This window comes from Elephas maximus, chromosome X, assembly GCF_024166365.1.
Source record: "Elephas maximus indicus isolate mEleMax1 chromosome X, mEleMax1 primary haplotype, whole genome shotgun sequence".
Lineage (NCBI taxonomy): Eukaryota > Metazoa > Chordata > Mammalia > Proboscidea > Elephantidae > Elephas > Elephas maximus.
The window spans coordinates 122,864,471-122,892,304 of NC_064846.1; the positions used below are offsets into that span (position 1 = coordinate 122,864,471).

Genomic DNA, 27,834 nt, shown 5'->3' on the forward strand with positions numbered 1-27,834 from the left:
AAGCTGCTCTGAAGGCATTGGCGATAAACAAGGCTCCAGGAATTGATGGAATATCAATTGAGATGTTTCAACAAACAGATGCAGCGCTGGAGGTACTCACTCGTCTATGCCAAGAAATATGGAAGACAGCTTCCTGGCCAACTGACTGGAAGAGATCTATATTTATGCCTATTCCCAAGAAAGGTGATCTAACCGAATGTGGAAATTATAGAACAATATCATTAATATCACACGCAAGCAAAATTTTGCTGAAGATCATTCAAAAATGGCTGCAGCAGTATATTGACAGGGAACTGCCAGAAATTCAGGGTGGTTTCAGAAGAGGACGTGGAACCAGGGATATCATTGCTGATATCAGATGGATCCTGGCTGAAAGCAGAGAATACCAGAAGGATGTTTACCTGTGTTTTATTGACTATGGAAAGGCATTCAACTGTGTGGATCATAACAAACTACAGATAACACTGCGAAGAATGGGAATTCCAGAACACTTAATTGTGCTCATGAGGAATCTTTACATAGATCAAGAGGCAGTTGTTCGGACAGAACAAGGGGATACTGATTGGTTTAAAGTCAGGAAAGGTGTGTGTCAGAGTTTTGAGTATACCATGGTATTGAGTATGCCATGGACTGCCAAAAGAACGAACAAATCTGTCTTGGAAGAAGTGCGGCCAGAATGCTCCTTAGAGGCAAGGATGGCGAAACTGCGTCTTACATACTTCAGACGTGTTGTCAGGAGGGATCAGTCTCTGGAGAAGGACATCATGCTTGGCAGAGTACAGGGTCAGCAGAAAAGAGGAAGACCCTCAACGAGGTGGATTGACACAGTGGCTGCAACAAATAGCTCAAGCATAGCAACGATTGTAAGGATGGCACAGAACCGGGCAGTGTTTCGTTCTGTTGTGCATAGGGTCACTATAAGTCGGAACCGACTCGACAGCACCTAACAACAACAACAACAACAATTTATTCTCTATCTCTTCCACTAGAATGGCAGCTCTACAAACATAGATACACTTATCTTTTTTTGTTCAACACACTTTCTCCCCAAAGCCTGGAAAAGGGCCTAGCCCACAGTAGGTGCTCAATATATGTTTGTTAGTTGACTGAATGAGTGATGGTGTTGTGGTAGTGGGGACAGAAACAGAGGGAACTTGACCACCTACTTGGTCAGGAGCTGGGCCTCAAAGTGAGACAAGTCTGGACCTGACAGACGCTAAGGTAGAAAGTGCTAAATATCCGGGAGTGAGACCAGAGAAGGCTTTCCATGAGGAGGTATTATCATCTGGGCTGGCCCTTGAAGGTCTGATGTGAGTTATAGAGAACTTGGGGTTCAGTGAGGCCTATGGGGTGGCAGAAACAGCAAGCAGCACCTGAAGGGGTGAAGCAAGTTTGAAAAGGATGAAAAAGAATGGGTTCACTGACAAGGAGAAATCAGTCAGGGGCCTTGAATTCCAAGTGAATGAGATGACCCTGGATTTGGTCCTCAGAGATGTCACACCCTGGTCACTCATCCCCAAACAGATCTGAGACCTCACACCTTGAATGAAGACCCATACATAGCTCAGAAACAATAATAAAGAACTCATGTTAATTGAGAGGTTATTAATTTATTGAGGAAGCCTGGATGTAGGACATTCAGACGTGTAGGTTTGGTCCCAAACCCATCCCAGGACCCCCTAGCAGGAGGTGTGAAGTATTTAAATCCTCAGTCTTTTGAGATCTGTGAGGGTGGGCAAGGTTTTGCAGGAAGGAAAGGAGAGGGCAGCATCACGGGGAACAGAATGGAGAAGGGACAGTCTGAATCATGAGGAGATATAGTTGGACACCTCAATCAGGTTTCTGTCAGGGTCTCGGAAATAGATGGACATAATGGGCCCTTTTGCCCCTGTTCTGGGCACTGGACCTTCCTCGATAGGGACATCACAAGCCTGAAGTGAGAGGAGAAAACAAAAGTCATCCGTCACAGTTCATGTATGAAACCAAAATTTAATTCTTTACAGTGGCCTAGACAATCCTATAAAACTCCTGTATCTTCCTGACCTCAACTCCTACCATTTCGCCTCCCTCATTTTGCCAGAATGGTCCTTAAAAGCGAGGATGGCGAGATTTCGTTTCACATGCTTTGGAGACGTTGTCAGGAGGGACCAGTCCCTTGAGAAGGACATCATGCTTGGTAACGTAGAGGGTCAGTGGAAAAGAGGAAGACCCTCAACGAGATGGATTGACACAGTGGCTGCAACAATGGGCCCAAGCATAGCAACAATTGTGAGGATGGTGCAGGACTGGGCAACATTTCGTTCTGTTGTATGTGGGGTCGCTATGAGTCAGAACCGGCTTGATGGCACCCAACACCAACAACATTCTGCTCCAGCTGCTTACCAGCTGTATGACCCTGGGCAGAGTGCTTAACTGCTCTGTATCTCAGTTTCCTCATCCGTAAAATGGTGATGATAATAGTACCTAGCATTATCTAGTAAGTGGCAAAGCCAAAATTCAAACCAAGGTAGTCTGGGTCAAAGTCCATTCTCTTAATCCCCATGCGTTATCCATTTTATTTCCAAACCAGTCTTTTTCACTGATACTGTCCAAAGGTGTCCATGTTACCCGCACAGAATATATTCAAGACCTCATCTGTGTTCCCAAAAGGGAAACCAGCACCCTCTTTACATGAACTTATTTTAATTGTTACAGGGATACCAAGTTAAATAACAGAAAATCAGAAATTATAAGTGCGTAGCAACTTATAGCAACCCTGTGGGACAGAGTAGAACTGCCCCACAGGGTTTCCAAGGCTGTAATCTTACAGAAGTGGACTGCCACATCTCTCCCCCCTTCCCAGTAGCTGGTGGGTTTCAACGGCCCACCTTTCAGTTAGCAGCTGAGCGCTTAACCACGGCGCCACCAGGGCTCCTCTAGCACCTCCTTAATACTTGTTAAATCTCCCTTTGTAATGTCAAGCCCAGAGAGTTTAGAAAACTTAAGTGGCTAGAACCTAATGACATTGTTATGTTTTTTCTTTTTTTTTCCTCAGATGCAGATTTTACTGTAATTCTGCACGGAGTGTGAGTCGCCGTGACTCACTAATCCACTGCCATTGAGTCGATTGCGACTCATAGTGCCTATAGGACACACTAGAACTGCCCCCATAGGGTTTCCAAGGCTGTGGTTAAGAGCTGAGCTGCTAACAAAAAGGTTGGCAGTTCAAATCCACCACCTGCTCCTTGGAAACCCTATGGGGCAGTTCTACTCTGTCCCAATGGGTCGCTGTGAGTCAGAATTGACTCGACGGAAACGGGTTAATCTTTACGGAAGCAGACTGCCACATCTTTCTCACCCAGAGCTGCTGGTGGACTCAAAGGCTAACCTTTTGGTTAGTAGCCGAGCGCTTTAACCACTGCACGACCAGAGCTCCTTCGCGACTCACTAGAAGATGATGTTACATGGTGCTTAGACACAACATCGAATGCTATTGAGTCACACAGTTAGGAAGCTATTCCCATTTCAATTCCCTTTCAATCATTTAATCAGGGAAAAGGTTTCCATGTGGTGCTAATAAGTCTCTAACACCTCTCTAACACTTGATGCCTATTTTTGGCTTTGTTATGTATTTATAATGTTTCTTTTCATAGTTACCTTTCCTTTATGGCAAGGAGCCCTGGTGGTGCAGTAGTTAAATGCTTGGCTGCTAGTCAAAAGGTCGGCGGTTCAAACCCACCAGCCGCTCCGTGCGAGAAAGATGTGGCAGTCTGCTTCCGTAAAGCTTACAGCCTTGGAAACCCTATGGGGCAGTTTTACCCTGTCTTGCAGGGTCGCTATGAGTCAGAATCGACTTGATGGCAGTGGGTTTGGTTCTTTTATGGCAAGATATACTAGTTTTTCATTTAGTTGATTGAACATTTTCTTTTTATACAAATTTATTTATGCGAAAAGAATTTAGCTGTAATTTTTTTTACGAGGAACGTAACGTTTCCTTTTTAAATACATTTGTTTACATGAAAAATGATGTTAATAAAAATTACAAGTAAATAATTGTGTACAGGCATTATCTTGATGTGATGAAACATGTTATGTCTGAAGTTTGCGGAAGACCTCCCTGGGTCATGCTTCTGTTCTCACTGCATCTGCAGTAAAAAAAAGCCTCCTCAAAAACAATGGAAGTTCCACTCACCTTGAGGTGTTGGACCATTTCCTCCACAGGCATCTCTGTGATCAGGCATATGTCCAGGGAGCCAGGAACCGGGCGAGCAGCTTTGGGTTCAAATTCCTTTCCCACCTCATGAAGGTTAAATTTCTGGTCTCCAAAACGTAATGCTTTCCGGTTTCCCTATTTGGGGAGAGAAAGCAACCTAAAACTCAATCCCCCAAGATGAGTTGGAGCTAAAGCTCCCCTACCTAATCCAACAAGGTTAACAACAAAAAAATGGAATGGGACTTTTAATGAAAACAAAAGCCTCTTGCCTTACCAAGGTCTCATTTTGTAAAGACTACTACTTTTAACTTAAATATGTATACTGGGTTGTTTGGAATATATATATACATATATGTGTGTGTGGGTGTGTAGTTTTATTTCTTCTGGAAATTATTTCTATCTTTCCAAATAATATGTTTATACCATCCGTGGCTGAGACAGCAATTTGCCTACCAAATATACATTTTCTTATAACCCATTGCCATTGAGTCGATTCTGACTCATAGCGACCCTGTAAGAACAGGGTTTCCAAGGCTGTAATCTTTACAAATGCAGACTGCCACATCTTTCTCCCTCGGAGACCTTTTGGTTACCAGCCGAGTGCTTTAACCATTGCCTCACCAGGACTCCTTCTTTTCTTGTAAACACCACCCAAATTTTAACGGGCCAACTGTGTGCCCAGATTTAAAAACTACATTTCCCAGCATTCCTTGTAGAGAAAAGAGGCCATGTAAGATGGACTGGACAATAAGATGTAAGTAGAGGTTGCTGATGAGACTTCTGGGAACCTCCCTGCTTCACTGAGATGGCACTTTTTGCCCATTTACTTCCTTCTTCCCAGCCACTGCTCAAACCCTGACTACCTACCTCTGGAATGGTTGTTAAACGAAAGAAAAATAAAATCCTTATGTAACCCACTGTTAGTTGAGTTTTCTCCTACTTGCCTCTGAACTCATTGATGAGCCACTATTTCTTAGTATAGCAACTTTATTATCTCCCTTAGAGTCTCTGGGTTAACATGCAAAGGGTTAACATGCTCTGCTGATGGACGTAGCCTAAGTCCATTGAAAACCCTATGGAGCACAGTTTTACACTGACAACATGGCGTCCCTATGAGTTGGGATTGACTTGATGGTAACTGGATTTTTTAAAAATCATGTCCCTGCTATGATAAATGAGAATGTAGCTCATCCACACTACTACAGCTCCAAACAGAATTCTATCATCATTTTTGGTTTATGATTTTTAAATAACCACTTGCATCTTTATTTTTTGATCGATCAACTACAGATAGTATCTCTCATCAGCCCTGCTATCCTTCTCTTCATGCCTCCTCCCTCTCCTGTACCTCTCAATTTCTGTCATGTATTTTATAATTTTTATATTTCCTTCTTTTATATCATCATGATTGATACCACATCCATCATGTCTGAAAATTACTTTATTTCACTTTTACACTTGAATTCTAGTTTGGCTAGGTATAGAATTCTAGTTTTAGAAGTTTTTATTTATTTATTTGCTGTTGAGAAAACACGCAACAAAACATACACCAATCCAACAATTTCTACATGTACAATTCAGTGACATTGATTACATTCTTCACATTGTGCAACCATTCTCATCTGCCCTTTCTGAGTTGTTCCTCCCCCGTTAACATAAATTCATTGCTCTCTAAGGTTCCTATCTATTCTTTGGGGTTTCTGTTGTCAGTTTGATCCCATATAGATAGTTCTTAAAAGAGCATAATGCTCAAGGCAGACATTCGATACTAGTTAAGCTAGACTATTGTTTGGTTTTAAGAAGTCTTCAGGGGATATTTTTGGTTTGTGGTTTAAAGACTATCTCAGGTTAATAGTTTCAGGGGTTCAACCAGCCTCCATGTCTCCAGGAAATCTGATTGCATGAGAATTAGAATTCTGTTTTGAATTTTCCCCTTTTGATCAGATTCAAATATTCTGTAGAATATTTGATCAAAACGTTCAGCAATGGTTGCTGGGCACCGTCCAGTTCTTTTGGTCTCATGGCAAAGAAGGCAGTTGTTCACGGAGGCAATTAGCCACCATTCCATATCCTCCTCCTATTCTTGACTCTCCTTCTTCCTCTGTTGCTCCAGGTGAATAGAGACTAATTGCCGTGCCTTCAACGGCAGCTTGCAAGGTTTTAGGATCCCAGACACTACGCAACAATGTAGGCAGTAGAGCAGAAACACTAGACACATTATTAGGGCAATTAACAGATGTCTCATGAAGCCATGACCCTAAACCTCCAAACCAAGGAACCAAATCCCATGAGGTTTTTGGCTGTACATAAATAGCCTCAGAAGCTATTCTTTTTTTATTTTTATTTTTTGGTCATTGTTCTAAATATATCTGTCACACAACTTTGGCCAATTCAACTTTTTACAGGTGTACAACTTATTTGACAGCAATTACAATAATTGGCTGAGGTTGCAGGTTATTTTCCTACAGGCCTTTAACTATGTTGCTTCATTGTCTTCCTGAATCTGGTATTGCTGATAAGAAGTATGATGCTAATCTGTTTTTCATTCTTCTGTAGATGATACATACATGCCCCGCTCCTGCAGCTTTTAGGATTTTTTTTTTCTTGAGCCTAAATGTTCTGAAATTCCACTTCAATGTGTGAGAGTACAGAAAATTGAGGCTACATATGCATCATTATCATCATTGGTCCATGCAAATCTCCTCTCTTTTATTTATTCATTTATTCTTTTTATCTCCATTCTCCATTCCTGTCCCCACCTTAGGCAACCATTATAATGTGTTTGATCTGCGTTCTTTGGTTTCCATAAGTTATTGTAAAATATGTATTATTGTTTTCTGTGCATGTGTGATAAATGGTACCATTCTGTAGACCTGATTCTGTTTTTTAATTTTTCACTCAGCATGATCTTAAGACTCTTCCACATTGCTGGGTATACATGCAGTCTGATGTTGCATAGTACTGTTTTTTCTGCCTAGTTTTCCAAGTCAGTTATAAATTTTTTAACTTTTTTGCCATTCCATGGGCCCTTGCAATCTTAGACATATATTTTTCCAGTTTTGAAAAATTACCAACCATTATTTGTTCAGTTTTATTTTATTTATTGTTCAATTTGTCCCTTTATTCTGTTTATTATCTTTGTCTAGAACTCTTCTTTACTATATATAGGAACTTCTGTGTCCTTTCTCCATGGCTTAAGTTTTATTTTACACTTTCCATTTCTTTATTATTTGTTCCATATTCTGGTAGAGTTCCTTGGCCTAATCTTTCATTTAATTAATTTACTTTATCAGCTGTTTTTAAAAAATTAGCATATGCGGCCCCCAGACACCCTTATAACTCAGTAATGAAATTACTCCTGAGGGTCAGGTTTCAGCCAAAGATTAGACAGGCCCATAAAACAAAACAAGACTAAATGGGCACACCAGCCCAGGGGCAAGGATGAGAAGGCAGGAGGGGACAGGAAAGCTGGTAATGGGGAACCCAAGGGAGAGTGGGAGAAAAGGATAGTGTTGGCATGTTGTGAGGTTGGCAACCAATGTCATGAAACAATATCTGTATTAATTGTTTAATGAGAAACTAGTTTGCTCTGTAAACCTTCACTAAAAAAAAAGTACAATAAAATTTTTTTTTTAATTAACACATTTTTATTTCTAAGATCGCTAACTGGTCCTTTTTTTTAAACTGCCTATTCTGGTTTTATGGACCCATGCCTTCTATATCCTCTATCACCACTCCAAGAGTAGTAAATACATAGTTTAATTATAAATCATAATTAATTATAAATTCTAAATAATATTAATAAATATACTCTTAATAAGGTTCTATTATGATTATTTTATTAATTCTTCCTCAAGTATAAGTATAAAGCTATATTATGATTGTTTTATTAGCACTGTTTCTTCTGGTTGAATTTTCATTTGTTGACTTTTTTCTGTCTTTCATTGTATTGGTTTTCCTTGCATGTTTGGTTATTCTTGAACATGGGATAATCTTTGTACTTGGGATTCCCTGTTAGACTGTAGGAGAGTGAAGAGTTAGTGCTATAACTTACACTATTTTCAGTGGGTGCAGGAGAGATCATTTAGCTCACAGGCAGGGCAACTTGAGGGTTTCTGGTTATACAACCTGTTTCTCTAAGATGTCACTGCCTATCTGGGGGTATTCTTTCCCTAGATATGAACACCATCTTCTGAAGCAAAATTTTACTTTGCAAAGCTGTATCTTCCTCTGAGTCTATAGCTCCCTTTGAGTCATTTTCCATCTGATTCCTCACAGTTTCTGGTCTACGGGGAGTTCTCCTTTTTGCATCTAAGTGTCCCTAAGTGTATGAATTTACTATTTCTTTTTATCCAATTCCCATCACTTTGGTGCAGGAGAGGGAGACGTCAGCATGTGCTCAGTCTGTCACCTTGAAACCAGGAGTTTCATGTTGCTCTTTAACCATAATTAAGTTTTCCCTATAGTTGAGTTTTAAAATTCAAATCAAGAAATACTATTTAAATTATCATGACTATGAAAATATTGTATATCACACAATGTATTCTCTGGTTATATTTCATTTTGGTATCCAAAATAAATAGCTTTTTAAATGTATAATTTCTAATTACTTTTTTTTTTCTCTCTCTGCATTTATCACTTTTTAGGTTGTTATGAATTCTCAAAGGTAGTATTCAATATCTGGAATTCTCTTTTTTTCCTTGGATCCCTCTCTCCTGGGACCTTTTTTTTCCCCCTCTTGTTCCAAATTGGACTGATTGTTATCTTTCTGGGATCTTCCTCTTGGGATCCACTGTATCCTGCATTTCATGTCTTCCTTATTCCTGGCTTAATCACTCATTTTGATGCAGCATACCCTCAAGTAATTTTCAAATCAAGTGGGAAAAGTTTCTGAGTCTTTTTATGTCTAAGAATACCTTAATTCCACACTCACCTTTGATTAATAGTTTGGTTGGGCATAGAATTCTAAGTTGATTTTTTTTCCACTCAGAATCTTGAAGGTGTTGTTCTACTGTCTCCTGGTCTCTGGTGTAACTCTTGAGAAATCTGATGTCTATGTGTTTCTTTTTCCTTTGTAGTTAAGCCACTTTTCTTTTTAATCTTTCTGGAGACTCCTAGGATTTTCTTTTTCACTTTGCTGTTCTATAATTTCATAAGGAAATATCTAAGTGTCAATGTGCTGGATATTCAGTTAACTCTTTCCATATAAAGACTGGAAAGTTTTCTTGCATTATTTCTACAATAATTTTCTCCTTTTCTTTTTCTCTCTCTGGAATTCCTATTATTCAAAGTTTGGAATCTCCTCCATTAATCCTGTTTTATCTTTTCTCTCAGATTTCCTGTGTTTTTGTTTTGAAGGTAGATTATTTTTTAAAGTGCTATAATCAACTTTTATTCCACCACAATTTGGCATTTGGGGAAATGATTACCTTGAAAGTCACAACCTCCATGCCCAGGATCTTGGAATAAAACATGGTGGTGTCTTTGATACTCTTCACTGTCATCACGATGTGGTCAAGTCTATGAATAAGACATGGGGGAGGAGTCTGACTGTTGTCTCTCCACAACTAAAAAAAAAAATATATATATATATGTATATATAGAAGAGACCACATTGCCACTGGTTACTATCACGTTTCCTTCTCACCTCCCCTTAACTCCCCAATTACTACACTTTCTCCTCACCCCTATTTCAAAGGAAAAGTCCTTGGAGAACACTTTGGTAAAGTCTTATTGCACATGTGTGGATTCACAAGAGTCCATGTGTCTCCACTGTTTTTTTGTTCTATTTCTCCTTCCAGAGGGATGGGGCGAAGATAAGGGGAGTGGAGATCAGGACCAACCCTCCCTTGTGTTCCCCAAGCTGGAATCCATCTCTTTTCCAAGAAACGACAAGATACAAAGGAGACCCAACCCTATGAGTACAAGCCCTCCATTGGCCAAATTTAACCCAGCTCCTTCTTTACCACTCTGCAGCTATGATCACAGAGGACAGGACAAGAAGGGAGCATCTCAGATGAAAATGTTTCTGGGCATGTGTATTTACAGGTTCATCTCAACATCCAGTGAGAGGGTGTGCCTCTCCCCTACCCCTTTTTCTGCCCTCAGCACACTCCTCATCAGATGTTCCTCTTGTATTTCGTGACTTGCATTTGTTAGTAATTTGTATATTTACATTACAAGATTCTAAGGCTTCTGTGGTCTGGCACTATAGGCAGTAGATTATTAGAGTTAAGAGAACAGACTCTGGAGCCAGAATAACATTTAATTAATCTTTCTGTGCTTTGGTTTCCCCTCTGAAAAATGGACATAATTTTATACGTATCTTATAAGATTGTTGCAAATATTCTAAAAAGTGCTGTATTTTTTACGGGCTTAGAACAATTCCTGACACATAGCAAAGCTATAAAAGGTTTAACTATTATGATGATGATGTCATGGTCATTTTGTTAAAAACTAGACTCTTTACCCCAACCCCCAGTCTCTACAGCCTCATTCATTGCTCTTGAACTCCAAGCCACAGCATTACCCTTTGGCCTGTTCCTTAAAAGTGTTATTCTTGTATCATCAGCCTCAGGGCTTTTGCAATGCTAATATCTGTCTCCATGATTAGAGTATAAGCTTCAAAAGATTTCTTTCTGCTTTGTTCCCCACTGCCTCCAAATAACTAGCAGATGTTCAATAATATGTATTCAATGGATGAATATCCTCTACAACAATTAGACCCAGTGTCTGCCACAGAGTAAAGTCTGGCTGTTCTATTCTATTCTATTTTATCCTATCCTATTCTATTCCACTGTTTTCTATTCAATTCCATTCAAACCATTACATTCTAAATAATTTATTTCACTAAGCCCCAGCCAAAAAAATACTGTTATTTTATTTACATGATTGGAGGAGGTATTAGCAATATTGTTGGGTTCTGCTGTCCTTGTGGGTGCAGAGGATCTACCTGGACACAGAAGCAGTGGGGTGAGAAAACGACTGACATTTGGACTCCATCGAAATAAAGTAGTACATAAAAAAATTATCCTTTTAATGTGTGTAGGATCTGTAATAGCATCCACCTCTCATTCTTGGGGAGCCCTGGTGGCACAGTGGTTAAGAGCTCAGCTGCTAACCATAAGATCGGCAGTTCAAACCCACCGGGCACTCCTTGGAAACCCTAAGAGGAAGTTCTACTCTGTCCTATAGGATCGCTATGAGTCGGAATTGACTCAACGGTAATGGGTTTGGCTTTTTGTTTTTTCATTCTTGATATTGGTAATTTATATTTTCTCTTTTAATTATTTGAGCAAAAATAGAAATCATTAATATTACTAAATTTTTTAAAGAAACACCTTTTTTGTTAAAAGACAGTTTAAAAAAAAAGACAGTTTACTTACTGTTATTTGAGCAAGTACCAACACCCACCAAACTTGTCTTTCCATCCACATGTATTCCTCTCCCAGAGAGAAGTCCTTTTAAGGACATTCCATCTCCTTATGTTTTCAGTAATGTTTTAACATCCATTATACACTAACCCCCCAAATCTTAACAACAGAAAGGGGACTGCAGTTCACCATGGACTGCAAATTCGCACTTCTAGGGCTGCATGCAAACTGCAGATATGTTCTGTTTGCCTCAACTTTTGACATTGTTGATTTTCTCTATTGTATGTTTGCTTCCTATTTCACCATTTTCTGATTTTATCTTTATAGTTGTCTTCCTTCTACTTTCTTAGGGTTCACTTTGCTGTTTCTTTTCCAGCTTCTTTACATGGAAGCTCAGGTCATTGATTTTCAGCTTTTCTTCCCCTCTATGCATATAGAGCTATACATTTCATCTAAGCACTGCTTGAGCTGCTTCCCTCTCCTCCATTTTCACAGTGTATTGGAAATAAACTCCGCCTCTTCCTCCTGTTATTCAATACCCTGCCTGCTCTGAGCAACTCCCTAGACCCTGCATCCAGCCCAGATCTCAAGGATAAGCGGGGGTGGCTCTTTTAAGGAACAGGAAGAGGGCCAGCGTAACTTAGAATCCAAGGGTGAGTGACGAGCTGGAGAAGAAGGCAGGGGCCACATCATGCGGTCTTGGAGGCGACATTAGGGAGTCTGGTTTATAAAAAGATTATCAAGACGTTGCCATCATATACTGTTTACTGTGTGCCAAGTCCTGTTCTAAACACTATAAAATATAATCCATTTTATTCTTCATATCAACCCTATTAAATAGGTATAGTCAGAGTGCCCAGAACACGATGCCCTCCCTTATTCTGCCTCCTCCATACAGGGAAAGTGTCTATCTTCCTGCAAAGCCCTCTTCAAAGTCCGCTTTGGAGTGCCACGGGCCCCTGGAATTCTTTGGGCAAACTCCAAAGTCAGCACTGGGATTCCACATGACTCCATCATGACAGCCTCAGGAACACCCTCCATGAGCCATCTTTGTGTCTGTCCACCTGTCCCTGGCTGAACTGATTTCCCCTGAAGCACCTTGAGGGAGCACCTGCCCTTAGCCCAGGCACAAGTCTGCAAACATGTTTACATCCGACCCGGCCCTCAGGCTGTCAGCATAGGGCCTTTCCATGTTCCTCTGTTGCCCTCTGCTTGTATGGCAAGAGGAAGAAAGAGGAGAGGGGGAAAATGGATGCCAGTACAATAGGAGGACCCACGAAAAAAAAAACAAACTTGCTGCCATTGAGTCAATTTTGACTCATAGTGACCCTATAGGACAGAGTAGAAGTGCCCCATAGGGTTTCCAAGGAGCGGCTGGTGGATTCGAACTTCCTACCTTTTTGGTTAGCAGCAGAACTCTTAACGACTGACTACGCCACCAGGGTTCCAAGAAGAGGGAAATAGGTTACCAGACCTTGGCCAGGGGATCCCCAGCCTTGGCACCCCAGGCCACCAGTTACCACCCCATTCACCTGTTTCTCTGAAGTCCTGCCCCACATCCTGGCTGGCAGCCTGGAGGTCACACGGCACAGCATGGAGGGGACAGAGCTGGGGGAAGAGGCTGCCCTTGCCCTGGGGCTTCCAGGCAACCCTCTGGCCCAGCGCCCAGAGATCAAGGGGCAGGAATGGGAGGGCCTTGAGCTGAGGACTGCTGCTGGTGACACAGGTAGGCAGTGCAAGTACAGACTCTGACATAAAAGTCAGGGCTGTAGAAAGTAAAAAGCTTAAGGTATATGTGCGAGGAATACTTTTTTTGTGATTTAGATGAAGGTTTACAGAAAAAACTAGCTTCTCGTTAAACAATTAGTACACATATTATTTTGTGACATTGGTTGCCAACCCCATGACATGTCAACACTCTTCCCTTCTTGACCTTGGGTTCCCCATTACCAGCTTTCCTATCCCTTCCTGCCTTCTTGTCCTTGCTGCTGGGCTGGTGTGCCCATTTAGTCTCCTTTTGTTTTATGGGCCTGTCTAATCCTTGGCTGAAGGGTGAACCTTGGGAGTGACTTCATTACTGAGCTAAAAGGGTGTCCGGAGGCCATACTCTTGGGGGTTTCTCCAGTCCGTCGGAACAGTAAGTCTGGTCTCTTTTTGTGAGTTAGAATTTTGTTCTACATTTTTCTCCAGCTCTGTCCAGGACCCTCTATCGTGATCCTGTCAGAGCAGTCAGTGGTGGTAGCCGGGCACCATCTAGCTGTGCTGGACTTAGTCTGGTGGAGGCTGTGGTAGTTGTGGTCCATTAATATTTGGACTAATCTTTCCCTTGTGTCTTTGATTTTCTTCATTCTCCCTTGCTCCGGACGAGGTGGGACCATTGGAGTATCTTAGACAGTTGCTTGAGGGTTACTTCTTAAGAACACAGAAAAAAAAAACCCTATTCTGAAGTATTGGGAACTACTTTATTGTAGGTTGGCAGACTTCTGATCTATCTAGGGGTATATCTTCGTATATTTGAGAGGTCTGTGTCCAGGGTGTGCAGTTATGAGCTGTTTGAGTTAGAGTGCGATGTCTCTGTCTTATGGGTCTCCTTCGGAGCCAAGATCTCTAAGCTATCAAGAGTCTGGTGTCCCAGGCTGTGATGTTTCTGAATTCTTTGGGGGTGTGAGCTCTGGAGTCTTCCCCTTCCTTACCCCACCCCCAGCCTCCATTGCTGAAAGTCAGGAAACATTCATCAGCCCATTTGGCTGTTTGCCTGACTCTGAGCTGAGTCCCCGTCTCTCGTTTGGGTCCCCTGCGTGACCCCTGGGGCATGTAAGTTTGAGATTCTTACTCCTAGACACATTCCAGATACCCCCCATACACAAATGCTCTGTGGTGTGGATATTTTTTTAGCATATGATTTTGTTTTCTGAAGAGCTACGTAAATAATACATGGATATAGGTTTTGTACAAAAGGTTCCAACAATACATCAGTAAATGGACTCCATAGGTCACTCTCACCCCCACTGCCGCTCTCCAAAAATGACCACTAGGGGCAGCTTCTAGCGTTTCCTTCCAAACACTTTTCTCTGCACTAACAAAACTGTGCGCGCACACAGTCACCATAAGCAGCTCCCACCTGTTTTTCCAGGTTAACAGCGTGTCCTGTAGAAGGCCCCCTCCACATAGGTACACACAGGTCCCATTCATTCTGTATCATGTCCAGTGGGTGCTCTGTGGTATACATGAACCCCCATCACTCATTTTATCCTCCAATACTGGCTATAAATGGACATTCACAGGTTTTTCAGGGTGGTTTGCTCCTACCATCCTGTGCACACAGCTCTCTCTCTGCACATGGGTGCATGTTACAGTCGGAAGAGTCAAACGGTTTATTTATGAACACATATTATTTGCCCAGTGTTCTAGGTGCTGCGGAGGCATCAGGGAACAAGGTAGACAAGTGTCCCTGCCCATGTGGAGCTGACGTTCCAGTGGGGTTGGGGGTGAAGATTGTCTATTTTTTACTTCTGTAGGTGCTCTACACAGTCCTGGAAAGTTTTACTTCCATCAGTGGTGCATTCATTAGTTTCCTCTCCACTACTCTTGGAGGGTAGGCTCTCTGCAGCAGGAGGCTGGATGGCTTGGCCTTTGCTCTCTACAAGAGTTGCAGAAGCTAGGGCTGGGATGGGCTGGGATGGTTCATTTGGGGGAGGAATGTGCGTGTGTGTGTGTGTGTGTGTGTGTGTGTGTGGTTGTAGGAGGCTGAAATGGAATGGTCCGCTGGTGAAAGCAAAGGGAAATAGGAATAGAAGAAACCACTTAATGGTGTTGGAGGGAGCTAGGGGCAAGATGATCCATTCAATTTAGGCATGAACGGTCCCTCACGAGTCACACTTACAGAGGGTATGTAGGAGTGGTAGACCCAAGCACTTACCATTATGCAATTATTGTGTGCATATCCTTGGGATCACACAGACTGTTGTGTAGACACCCTGGGGTCACAGAAACGGGGTGTTGATAATCTTAGTGTCACACAGAGTATGAATGTTCCTGCGGTCACACAGGCTATGGTGTGGACAACCATAGGGTTACTCGGAAGAGGTTTTAGATATTTCAAAAGTCACACACACTGGAGAGTGGACACTCCTGAAATCACACGCACTGGAGAATGAATACTTTTGGGGTCACACAGACTGGGATGTGGACACTTCTGGGGTCAGATTGACTAGGGTGTGGACACTATCGTAGTCAAACTGGGGTGTGGACATTGTCAGAGTCAAATAGACTTGAATGAAGACACACCTGAGGTCACACTGACTGGGGACTGAATACTTTTGGGGTCACTCAGACTGGGATGTGAGTAGCCCTGGGATGATACAGAATGGGATGTAGCACTCTTGAGCTCAGACAGGCTAAGGTGTGGACAACTGTAAGGTCACATAAAGAAGGTGTGGGTACTTATGGGGCCACAGAGATGAGAGTTGGGACACTTACGGAGTCACTCAGACTGGGTTGTGGACAACACCGGGGTTACATAGATAGAGGTGTGAATACTCCAAGGGTTACATAGATGAAGATTCGGATATTCCTGGGGTCATGCACTGAGATGTGGACACCTCTGGCATCACACACAGGGGTGTGCACACTCATGGTGCCACACAGACTGGCAAGAGGCCACCCTTGGGGTCACACAGATTGGAATAGTGATGATACTGGAGGTGTTCACTCGGAGATCACCCGCTAAGAGACAAAAGTTTGAATAATACCTATACTATGCACAAGACGGACTGGCTACAGAATATGGACTTCCCTTTTCATCATCCTGTGAGACCCACAGAGCAACTCTTTTCATGGATATTGAAAACTCAGGAGGAAGAGAAACAGAATCTCTCATTTGGAAGGATCGCAGTGTCTGTAACCTTGGGCTTTTCACTTTTCTTCAGAGTTGAGCTTGCTATTTCTTTACCTGTAAAATGGAGATCATTTGTTTCCCGCCTCCTTTGCTAGGACATTTTGAGGATGAAGTGAGGCTCTCAAGTTAAAACTGCTTTGCAAAATAAAGCAACACACAGATGTGAAGGCTTAAAGGTACTTTCTAAAATTCAAAGCCATGGGCTGGCTGATGAGTATGGTGCAGGGCAAGTTGCTGGGAAAGTGAACACCCAGTTTGTCATCATGGAACGAGCTGTGTGACCTTGAGCAAGTCGCCTCTCTGCACTGAGCCTCAGGTTCCTGGTCAGTAATAACACCCACCTGTCAGGGTGTCACAGCAAACACTGGCTGTCCTCAAAATTCTTGTCTCCACTGCCCTATTGTTAAGTTGTTAAATAGCGGTTGCCCAATCAGAAATTCCATTTCCCACTCTCCCTTGCACCTAGGTGGGTGCATGTGGCAGGACATGTGGCCTGTCCTGCCCAATGGAACTTGAGTTAAAATGCTATGTGTCCTTAAGAGACAGTGATGCTTTCTCCATTTGCTCTCTATCCATCTTTTGGAGGTCTAGAGTCCTAGTGGAGAGCAAAGCCACAATGTTCAAGGAGCCTGGGGTCCTCAGTCACCACAGGGAAGTCCACCTACCATCCAGGAACACCCCCGCTCATCTGCCATGAGAGCAAGAAAGGAGCTTCATTATTGTGTGAAACCACTGACATTGTGGGGTTTGTTTGTTACCGCAGTGAGAATGAATTTTTCAGTGCAGTGCTGTTGTGTGGATCAAATCCTGCATGGAGAAGGGCTCTGCAAGCTGAGAAGCTCATAACTTTGAATAGGGAACCTTCTTGGTGGGGGGAGGGGGCCTCCGGGTTTCTGGGAGCTGCTCCTCTGAGCAGAACAGAATGGTCCCTTCTTTTATAGCAGGCAGAGCTCCGGCCAGGGTTGGGGGGGGGGCCCATGCCAGAGCTGTAGGATGCCTCTGCACATGGGGCCCTGTTTTTCAGAGACTAGAGGGGAATGAGGTTCTGGTACTCCATGGTTTGGGTTTAATAACAGGCTTCAGGGCCATCCTTACCATAGATGAATTGAAGATAGAAAAAAAAAAATTAAAAGTTTTTTTTTTATTTCAGTAAATGTCTTGAACAGCGGATTTTTTTTCTCCTTAGAATGGAGGCACTTTTTGTTGAGTAACCAAGACCTACCATGCTCCCTCCCTACCCCTCCACCGCTGGCCCCAGCACTTCTTCACAGGACCAAGCACCCAGAAAAATCAGTGGGGCAGCAGCCAGGGCTTCCCAATCCATGGCCTCCTTCAGGGTGTTGCCCGATTAGGGTCCATGCCCTGGAGCAGTTGAGCCAATGAAATGTACCCCAAGTCAGAAAGAGTGAGAAAATTTATTTAGGAAGTACACTACCTGATTCTAACAGCAATGCAGACTGTCTCTATGGAGTCCCAAAAAACAATTTTACATTAGAGTTTATACAAAATTTTTACAAGGGTTAGAAGTGCTTTTGTAGCCCTGCAGATGGCATGGCCTGAGGAGTTATTCATTACAAGATAGTGACAAAAGACTCTTTATCAGGCTAAAGAGATACTTGTTAGACATCTGGGCTCTGATTGCCCTGTGGGGGGTTGTAAATCACCGGTGGTCAGGCAGAACAAAACAAAGTTATTTGCAGCAGATCAAAACAAAGAACAAGTCATTAGCATTAGGTCAAAACAAAGTCATTAACAAAGGTATGTGAAGGAGAAGGCAGGCAGCGGAAGGAGAAAAACTTACAGATTCATCATGATGTTAGATATGTCAAGCTCTCAGTCGCCCATTTTGAAAAGGAGAAAACACGCTGGGGAGTATTAGGGTCACAAGGGCCATTTGATTTCCTGCAAACCCAGGCCCACAGGATGTGCTGGGATAATGTTTGTTTATAGAATGTATTTCTACTCCCATGAAAATGCTTTCCTTTTATACCAAATCTGGAGTTTGTGGGAACTAGAGGGGAGACATTTAAACCACTTAGGCTGTGTAGCTAAAAAAAAAAAAATTTTTTTTTTTTTTAGCTAAGTCCCTAAAATGGGTGTGCTAGAACCTAGCCTAGTAATTAGAAAGATAATGTGGAAAGGCCCTTTGTCAGTTAGGCATTCTCCCAACTGCAAGTAACAGAAAGCCCTACTAGAGTTTATTTCCTCCTACTACCAGGGAGGAAACCCTGGTGGCGTAGTGGTTAAGTGCTATGACTGCTAACCATAAGGGTTGACAGTTCAAATCCGCCAGGCACTCCTTGGAACCTCTATGGGGCAGTTCTACTCTGTCCTACAGGGTTGAGTCAGAAATTGACTCGGCAGCACTGGGTTTCTTTTTTTATTACCAGAAAATTTGAGGTTGATAGTCTTGGACTCAATGATGTAGTAAGCGAGATAGAAGTTTCCTTTTCTCTTCCATCTTCACCATCTTTAAACATGCTGACTTTTCAACTTGTCCAAGGCAAGGTCATGGAAGATCCATAGATACATCCAAACTCCCTGAGGGACCAAATTGCTGGGCTGAGGGCTCTGGGGACCATGGTCTTGTGGAACATCTAGCTCAAATGGCATAAAACACTAAAAAAAAAATAAATAAACATAGTTTATAAAAAAAAAGTTCTGCATTCTACTTTGGTGAGTAGCGTCTGGGATCTTAAAAGCCTGTGAGCGGCTATCTAGGATACTCCACTGGTCTCACCCCTTCAGGAGTAAGGAAGAATGAAGAAAACTAAAGACACAAGGGAAAGATTAGTCCACATGACTAATGGACCACATCCACCACAGCCTCCACCAGACCGAGTCTAGTACAACTAGATGGTGCCTGGCTACCACCGCCGACTGCTCTGACAGGGATCACGATAGAGGGTCCCGGACAGAGCTGGAGAAAAATGTAGAACAAAATTCTAACTCAAAAAGAAAGACCAGACTTGCTAGACTGGAGAAACCCTGAGAGTATGGCCCCCAGACACCCTTTTAGCTCAGTAATGACGTCACCTCTGAGGTTCACCCTTCAGCCAAAGATTGGACAGGCCCATAAAACAAAATGAGACAAAAGGGGCACACCAGCCCAGGGGCAAGGACTAGAAGGCAGGAGGGAATAGGAAAGCTGGTAATATGGAACCCGAGGTTGAGAAGGGAAGAATGTTGACATGTCATGGGGTTGTTAACCAATGTCGTAAAACCGTTTAATGAGAAACTAGTTTGTTCTGTAAACCTTCATCTAAAGTACAATAAAAACAACGAAAAATAATAAATTAAAAAAACCTCACATGCTGACTTTTGTTTTCATGCTTGTTGCCTCATGGTCCCAAGATGGCTGCTGCACTTCCAGGCCTCATATCTGTTTCCAGTGCAGGAAGAGGGGATCAGGAAAAAGGCTTTCTCCTCATAAGGCATTGTCTTTTTATTTGGGAAGGGCATCCCTCCCTGTAGATTATACTTATAATATACCTCATTGACCAAAACTGCATCAAATGACCCCCCTGCCATCAATCACTAAGATTTCTATGACTGGATGAATCATAATTCATCCCCATGGTCTGGGGGAAGAACTTATCTTTCATAAGAACAAGGGATTGCCATCCACCATCTGAAGAGAGTAAGAATGAGTTAGTAGAGAGAGAAGGAGAATGGGGGTAAGGGCTGTAGGGTAATCAGTGGAAAGCATCTGCCACAGAATCACAGAGAGGCAAGATGAGCTGAGTTCTACCATAGTTCTGTCCTTGCCCTCTCTGGGCCTTGGTTTCCTCTTCAATATCAGGAGTTGAGATCAGTGGTCTCAAAGGGCACTCCATGTACTGGTGGCCCTATGACTTTAACCTGGACATGGGGGCTGGGCATGGAATTCACCTCTTGGCAGATGAGGTCCACTGAGTCTTGAATGAAGAAGGTCCAGAGGCTACTTAGCTTGTGTTTACTACCACCCAGCAGGTCAAACTGATCTGCCCAAGAATTTTACCTCCCTCTGGGATTAAGGTCATTTTGGTTGTCCTTGAAGAAGTCATTCTGAAAATGTACAAGGGATTCCTGGGGCAGAGGAGGGGCCCATGTCTGGACCTCATCGTAATCGCCAGTTTCCAGCCTCAGTTCTGCTGTGCATGTCACACTGGGTCAACTTGGACAAGTCCCTGGCCCTCTCTATATCTCAGTTTCCCCATTTGTTCAGTAAGGGGGTTAGGCAAGATGGTCTCTATAAGACTTTACAGCATAAACTGCTGAACTTACATGGGTTCAAGGAAGACAGAAAAGAAAGGTGAGATCTGCATTCCCAGGGACCATGGGAAGCCTTTGGAGGCAGGTGAGGGGAGGGAATCAGGAACTGGCATAGAAAGACAGGGAGAGGTTCCATAACAAAGTACCACAAACTGGGTGGCTTAAGAAAATATTAAAGTTATCCTCTCACATTCTGGAGGCTAAAAACAAACAAACAAACAAACCCAGTGCCCTTGAGTCGATTCCTACCCATAGCGACCCTACAGGACAGAGTAGAACTGCCCCGTAGAGTTTCCAAGGAGTGCCTGGCAGATTCAAACTGCCGACCCTTTGTTTAGCAGCCATAGCACTTAACCACTACGCCACCAGGGTTTCCTTCTGGAGGCTAGAAGCCTGAAATCAAGGTGTGTCAGTAGCGCCATGCTCCCTCCAAAGGATTTAGGGAAGAATCCTTCCTTGTCTCTTCTACCTTCTGGTGGTGACCACCAATCTTTGTTGTTGCTTGGCTTGTAGATCACTCTAATCTTTGACTTTGTGTTCAGATGGCCATCTTCCCTCTGTGTGTGTGTGTGTGAATGTGTCCAAAGACCCCTCTTATAAGGACACCAGGGTTCACCCTACTCCACTATGACCTCATCTCAACTTGATTGCATCTGTAAAGACTCTATTTCCAAATAAATACACACTCACAAGTTCTCGGTGGACATGAATGTCTGGGGGGTCACTATTTAATCCAGTACACCCTTTTTGAGAGGCGCGAGAGCTGCCTTCAAACCCTGGTGGCGTAGTGGTTAAGTGCTACGGCTACTAACCAAAGGGTCGGCAGTTAGAATCTACCAGGCGCTCCTTGGAAACTCTATGGGGCAGTTCTACTCTGTCCTATAGGGTCGCTATTAGTCAGAATTGACTCGAAGGCACTGGGTTTGGTTTTGGTTTCTGGTAGAGCCGCCTTCAGGGATGACACCCTGATTGCAGCTGAGGCCTTGACGCTGATGCCTCTCTGAGCTCCTACTCCTGCCTCAGAGTCCTTGGGGGAAAGGGCAGATTCTCTGGTGACCTTCTTCCAGCCACTATTTCACTGACACCTGCAAGCATAGCTCAGAGTCAACCTTGTTCTTCTAGTCTTGGGATTGTAGAGTTTGTTTCCACATCTTCCCTCCAAGAAAAACCAAAACTCTTGTGAGTGGTCCATCTCCCTGTACCTCTCTCTCTCCCTCCTTCCCTCTCTCTCTCCCTTCCTTTCATCCCTCCTTCCTTCAACAAACATTTATTGAGCACCTACTGTGTGCCAGCCTTGATGCCAGGTGCTGGGAATACAACAGGGAACATGGCAGATCTGCTCCTCTTCTCCTAGAGCTCAGACTCTGCTGGGTGAGTCTGCAATTAAAAAACCAAGCCAAACCCATTGCCGTCGAGTCAATTCTGACTCATAGCGACCCACTGAAACCCTGGTGGAGTAGTGGTTAAGTGCTACGGCTGCTAACCAAAAGGTCAGCAGTTCAAATGCACCAGGCGCTCCTTGGAAATTCTATGGGGCAGTTCTACTCTGTCCTATAGGGTTGCTATGGGTATAAGTCTGCAATTAAACAAGCAATTAATATTCCTCATCAGGGGTGTTATGAAAGGGGAGCTCTGAGTGGTGTATTAGTTTCCTGTGGCTGCTGTAACAAATTACCACAAAGTTGGTGGCTAAAAACAACAGAAATTTATTCTCTCACAGTTCTGGGGGTCAGAAGACTGAAGTCAGTATCACTAGGCTGAAATCAAGGAGCCCTGTTGGCACAATGGTTAAGCGCTCAGCTGCTAACTAAAAGGTTGGTTGTTTGAACCCACTCAGTGGCGCCGTAGGACAAAGACCTGGCAATCTGCTTCTGTAAAGTTCACAACCTAGAAAATCCTATGGGGTAGTTCTACTCTGTCACATGGGGTGGCCATGAGTCTGAATGGACTCAAGGATACCTAACAACAACAACAAAGCCTGAAATCAAGGTGTTGGCAGGGCTGTGCTCCCTCTGGAGAGTCTAGGGAAGAATCTGTTCTTTGATTCTTCCGGCTCCTGGTGGTTGTTGGCAGTCTTTGTCTTGTGGCCATATCTTTCCAATCTCTGCCTCTGTGGTCACAGTGCCTTCACCTCTGTCCCTGTGTGTGCGCTTGTGCACGTGTGCATGCGTGCATTGGGTGCGTGTGGGTGGGGTGGGTGAGTGTGTGTGTGTGTGTGTGTGAAATCTCTCTCTGCTTCCCTCTTATAAGGATACTTGTGATTGCATTTAGGGCCCATCTGGAAAATCCAGTCTAATCTCCTCACCTCAATATCCTTAACATATGCAAAGTCCATTTTTGCCACATAAAGTAACATTCACATGTTCCAGGGATTAGGTTGTGAACATATTTTGGGGACCAGTATTCTGCCAGGAAGGATTCCTTGGGGAAGTGATATTTCAGTTGAAACTTGAAGGATAAGGAGTTAACGCAGAAGAAGAAAAAGAGATAGATAGCTGGACCATGGAGTAATGGGACGGAAGCTTCTGCTGACCTCAGGCCTGGTGAGATTCCATCTGGAGCCTGCCTGATTCTAAGCCACTATGAAGCTTCAGCCCACAGTTGCTGTATAGGTGGCCAGATCTTCTAAATCTCAACAGAAGCCAGATATCTGAATTTTAGTAGAGAATCTCTAACTTTTTAAAGTTTGGCCACTAACGGAATTTTTAAAAAATCCGTTGCCGTCAGCGCACATTGCAGAAGAGGATCTCCAAATGGCCACTAAACATGTGAAAAATGTTCAACCTCATTATTCATCAGAGAAAAGCAAATTAAAACCAAATGAGGCATTGTCATGTAATATTGGATTGGTTAAAAAAAAATGTTAAGGTAATTTCACCACTGAAGGGAATGTGAAATGATGCAACCACTCTGGAAAACCATTTGGAATTATTTAGGAAAATTTGAAAATAGGCATCCTCTGTAACCCAGAAATTCCACTTGTTAATGCCCATTATGAGAATGGATAAACAAATGGTAGAATATGTAACAATGGAGTACAGCTACACACGACATATATACATCTCATAGACATAATGTTGTGGAAAAAAAGCAAGACACAAAAAATACACACTGCATGATCCCATTTATGTACAGTTCTAAACAGGCAAATCTAAACTGTTGTCTAGGTTCACAGATGTCAGTGGTTAAGAAAAGTAAGGAAATTATGACCACAAGCATCAGGGAGGTGGTTCTCTCTGGGGGAAGAGAGGATGATGTGCTGGGGAAGGGATTCATTGAGAGCTTCTGTTCTCCTCTAGATGCTCTATTTCAGGGGCCAAGTCTAGCCTGCTGCCTGCTTCTGTACCCTCACAAGCAGAGAATAATTTTGACATTTTTAAATGGTTGAAAAAGGATTTAAAAAGAATATTTTGTGACACGTGAAAATTATAAAATACAAATTTCAGTATCTATGAATAAAGCTTTATTGGAACACAGCCACCTTCATTCATTTATGTATTGGCTGTGGCAGCTTTCACAGACAATGACAAAGTTGACTAGTTGCGACAGAGGCCATATGGCTTGCAAAGCCTAAAATATTAACTATCTGGCCCTTTAAAGAAAAAGTTTGCCAACACCTACCTGCTCTATTTCTTCAGCTGGCAGTCGGTTTTGTTGGTGTTCACTTTATACTGTAGTGGATCAGTTTTCTGTGAAATACATTTTTTGTGGCATCTAGGTCCAAGGTATGGTTGCCAGACATCCTATGCATTTAACTATTTTGTTATATGTCCTGTATTGACTTTGTCAGGGTGGTCTACAGATCCTGTATACAGTTTTTTCGGAAAATTGCAAAAATCTGGCAGTTGGAGCGTTTTTCCTCCACACTAATCGACGCGTAAATCACGTAAACGGCAACGCTACTGAAAATCATGCCTTCACAAATAAAGATCTGGATAATCCCTTATGATCTCTCCTGCAGGTTTGGCTGAGGGAAGACCAAAAGGGGCGCTGAGAATTAAAAGCACTTGTTTTTCGTACTGAAAAAAGGAAAAGACTATTCTTGTGGCCAAGGGTCCAAGTTGTGAACAAATAACCACCTATAATTAGAGATATCTTCAGGTTAGTACAAATGCTCTGAAAATCAGGCGATAAACGACAGCCTCACTCAGCAACTAGACTTTTGAAAGTTAGCAATTCATTCAGTGATTACCCTCTCCTGAAAGTCGGCCAATCAGTGCCGATCCCATGCCTCTAGACAGCAGCCAATCAGCAGTACGTCACTCCAGTAGCCATGCTTCTGAAACTCAGCCAATCAGTGATAAACCCCTCCAGTCCTGAAAGCCAGCCAATCAGCAGTGCTTCACTCTAGTAGCCATGCTTCTGAAGTCAGCCAATCAGGAGTAACCTCAATCCTCCTAGCCAGACAATCAATGAAAAACTCCCTAGTCAAGAAAGTCAGCCAATCAGGGACAGCCCCGTGCTTCTAGACAACAGCCAATCAGCAAGTGCCTCACTCCAGTAGTCATGCTTCTGAAGTCAGCCAATCAGTGCTAAGCCCCTCCAGTCCTGAAAGTCAGCCAATCAGTGAGAGACCCACACTCCCAGGCAATAGCTAATCAACAAGTGCCTCTCTTCAGCACCCATGCTTCAGAAAGTCTTTATCCTTGTGAATATTTATCTATTTCTACTTTTAATGCAGGTACTATACACATATATTCAACTTTATATATATCTACGTAACATTTTAAAATTAAAAATAGGTGTTATGGATTGAAACGTGTCCCCCAGAAAGATGTGCTGAAGTCCCTGTGAATGTGACCTTGTTTGGAAATAGGGTCTTTGAAGATGTCATACTAGGGTAGGGTGGGTTCATAATCCAATCTGAGTGGTATCCTCATAAAAGAAAGAGACACAGAGGGAAGAGGGCCATGTGACAACAGAAGCAGAGATTCTAGACAGCAGAGCTGTTGTAAGCCGAGGGAAGCCAAGGATTACCAGAAGCCGCCAGAAACCAGGAAAGGCATGGAACAGATTCTCCCCCAGAGCCCTCAGAAGGAATCAACACAGCCAACACTCTGAATTTGGACTCCCAGCCACCGAGCTCTATGAGAATAAAGTTCTAATAAGCCACCCCGTTTTGTGGTACTTTCTTACAACCACCCTAGGAAACTAATACAATAGGTAACTCGCTAGAGCACTAACCGTGTGTATAAGTAACACCTGTCAATTACAGCCGGCCTCACGCTCCCAAACCATCACTGTGAGCAAAAAAAAAAAAAAAAAAAAAAAAATGGGGCAAGTGTTTATTCTCTCAGACACACTTTGTCACTAGGGCTTTTAACTGTTGTAAACTGCGTGGTTAAGGTGTCAGGAGAGCCAGACACCTCCCTGTGCCTGTCCCCTTGCGGCAGAACTTAACTTCATTAAAGTAACCTCTGGGAGTTTTCCTAAAACCTAAACTCAAAGCAACACTTTTCGTTTTGAGTAAACTGGAGAATAAGTGAATGCGAGAACGACTGGGCGGCGGTTAAGTTTGTCCTACTGGGTTTGTCACAGAGGTTAAGATCGAATAGCCCAGCACACCGAGCGCCACACCCTGGCGCGTGATCTCACTAAACCCCAACAGTAAGCACCATCCTCAGCACCTTTTACAGGTGAACATACTGACACTCAGCGGCGGTATTAGAACTCTCCAGCCTAAATCCTCAAGGCCCCACCTCAGCGCACCCAAATACACTGGACTGGCATCCACCGCGCATGTGCCACACCAGCGGCCAATAGGAGCCCGGCGCGCAGAATGGCGACGGGGCTGTTTTCCCTCGGAGAACCCGGAAGCTTCAAAGCGTAGCAAGGAGGAGACTTCGGTTTCCGGCCAATCGGCGCTCACGGCGGTCCTCGATTTCCCCCTCCCCACCATGAGCCAATTGCCTACTTGGTGCATTGAGAACTGGCTGGGAATGAAGGGCTCGAGAGGGCGTTACCCTGGTGGCGTAGCGGTTAAGAGCTACGGCTGCTAACCAAAAGGTCAGCAGTTTGAAGCCACCAGGCGCTCCTATGAGTCGGAATCGACTCGACGGCGTGGGGTTTGGGGGAGAGAGATTAAGATGGCGGACGTTAGAGAGGCTGAGGGTGCGGCTGCAGGGTGAGGTCCCCCAAGGTGGGTGGGAGTCGGGAGGACGGGAAGGGAGTCTTCGGATGAGCAAGATCGCGACATTCCCCTATCCCTTAGGAGCTTGGGCAGATTCCGGGGCCGGGGATCGATTCCTAACGCACGGCGACCCCACGTGTGCAGAGTAGAACTGCTGCACAGGGTTTCCAAACTTGTGACCTTTCCGAAGCAGAGGCCAGGCCTGTCTTCCGACGCGCCTCTGGGTGGGTTCGAACCCCAACCTCTGGGCTGCATAGTCGTCCAGCCGTTAACCCTTCCCGCCATCCAGGCCCTCCCTTTAGTAGTTCTCCCCTACAAATAAAATGGTATGTAACAGGATGGCCACCGCCTCCCCGGTGGTACGATCCTCCGCGGACTGTTCCATTTCTGCGTCGTCCCTCCCCACACCCGTTGTGGTCCATTCCAGGCTGCAGTGTTAGTACTCCTTGGGGTCACACAGACAGGGGTGTGGGCGCTTATGGGGGTCACAGATTGGGGTGCAAGGAGGAAGGAAGCATCCATCCAGGGAGAGTTGATGGTGATTTTAAGGGCGTGGACAGTGTAGGGACTAGAAGGGACCCCTGGCTGGTCCAAGGTTAGCAGCACAAACCTAGAGGGAGGGAAAGAGGGGGGCTGACTCACAGCGTTTCCTGCGCAGGTGGAGGGAGTAGGGCGGGAAACGCGGTGGGTGGGACTTCTGAGGTTGGCAGGGTGGGCTCCAGGAGCATCTCAAAGCCCTCTGAGAAAAGTGAAGAAAGAGCAGTGGAGAGGTGGTCATGTGTTTTGGGCCTCTGACTTGAAAGTCTGATAGGGGAGGGTGTGAATGCTAGGCCGCACGGTTGATAGTTCATTTATCGAAGTTACCCAACTATTTCATAACAACAACAACAAAAGATTATACAAGATTGGAATTATAAAGCTTATTCAAAGAGAATACTGTATTTACATAGCTTCCTGGTTTTAATTATTATGGTTTGTTTTAATTGTT

The 27,834-nt window shown here is 43.7% G+C and overlaps 1 protein-coding gene across 1 annotated transcript; it reads right to left on the reverse strand.

The window, feature by feature from the left end:
• Nucleotides 1-1,604: 1,604 nt before the first annotated feature.
• Nucleotides 1,605-27,580, reverse strand: GLOD5 (glyoxalase domain containing 5). Its single transcript, XM_049872477.1, has 4 exons — nt 27,489-27,580; nt 9,622-9,712; nt 4,172-4,327; nt 1,605-1,931 (listed from the first exon to the last, which is right to left on the reverse strand). The coding sequence occupies exons 1-4, from the start codon at nt 27,572-27,574 to the stop codon at nt 1,806-1,808; spliced, it is 459 nt and encodes a 152-aa protein (XP_049728434.1). The 5' UTR covers nt 27,575-27,580; the 3' UTR covers nt 1,605-1,805.
• Between the last annotated feature and the right edge of the window lie 254 nt (nt 27,581-27,834).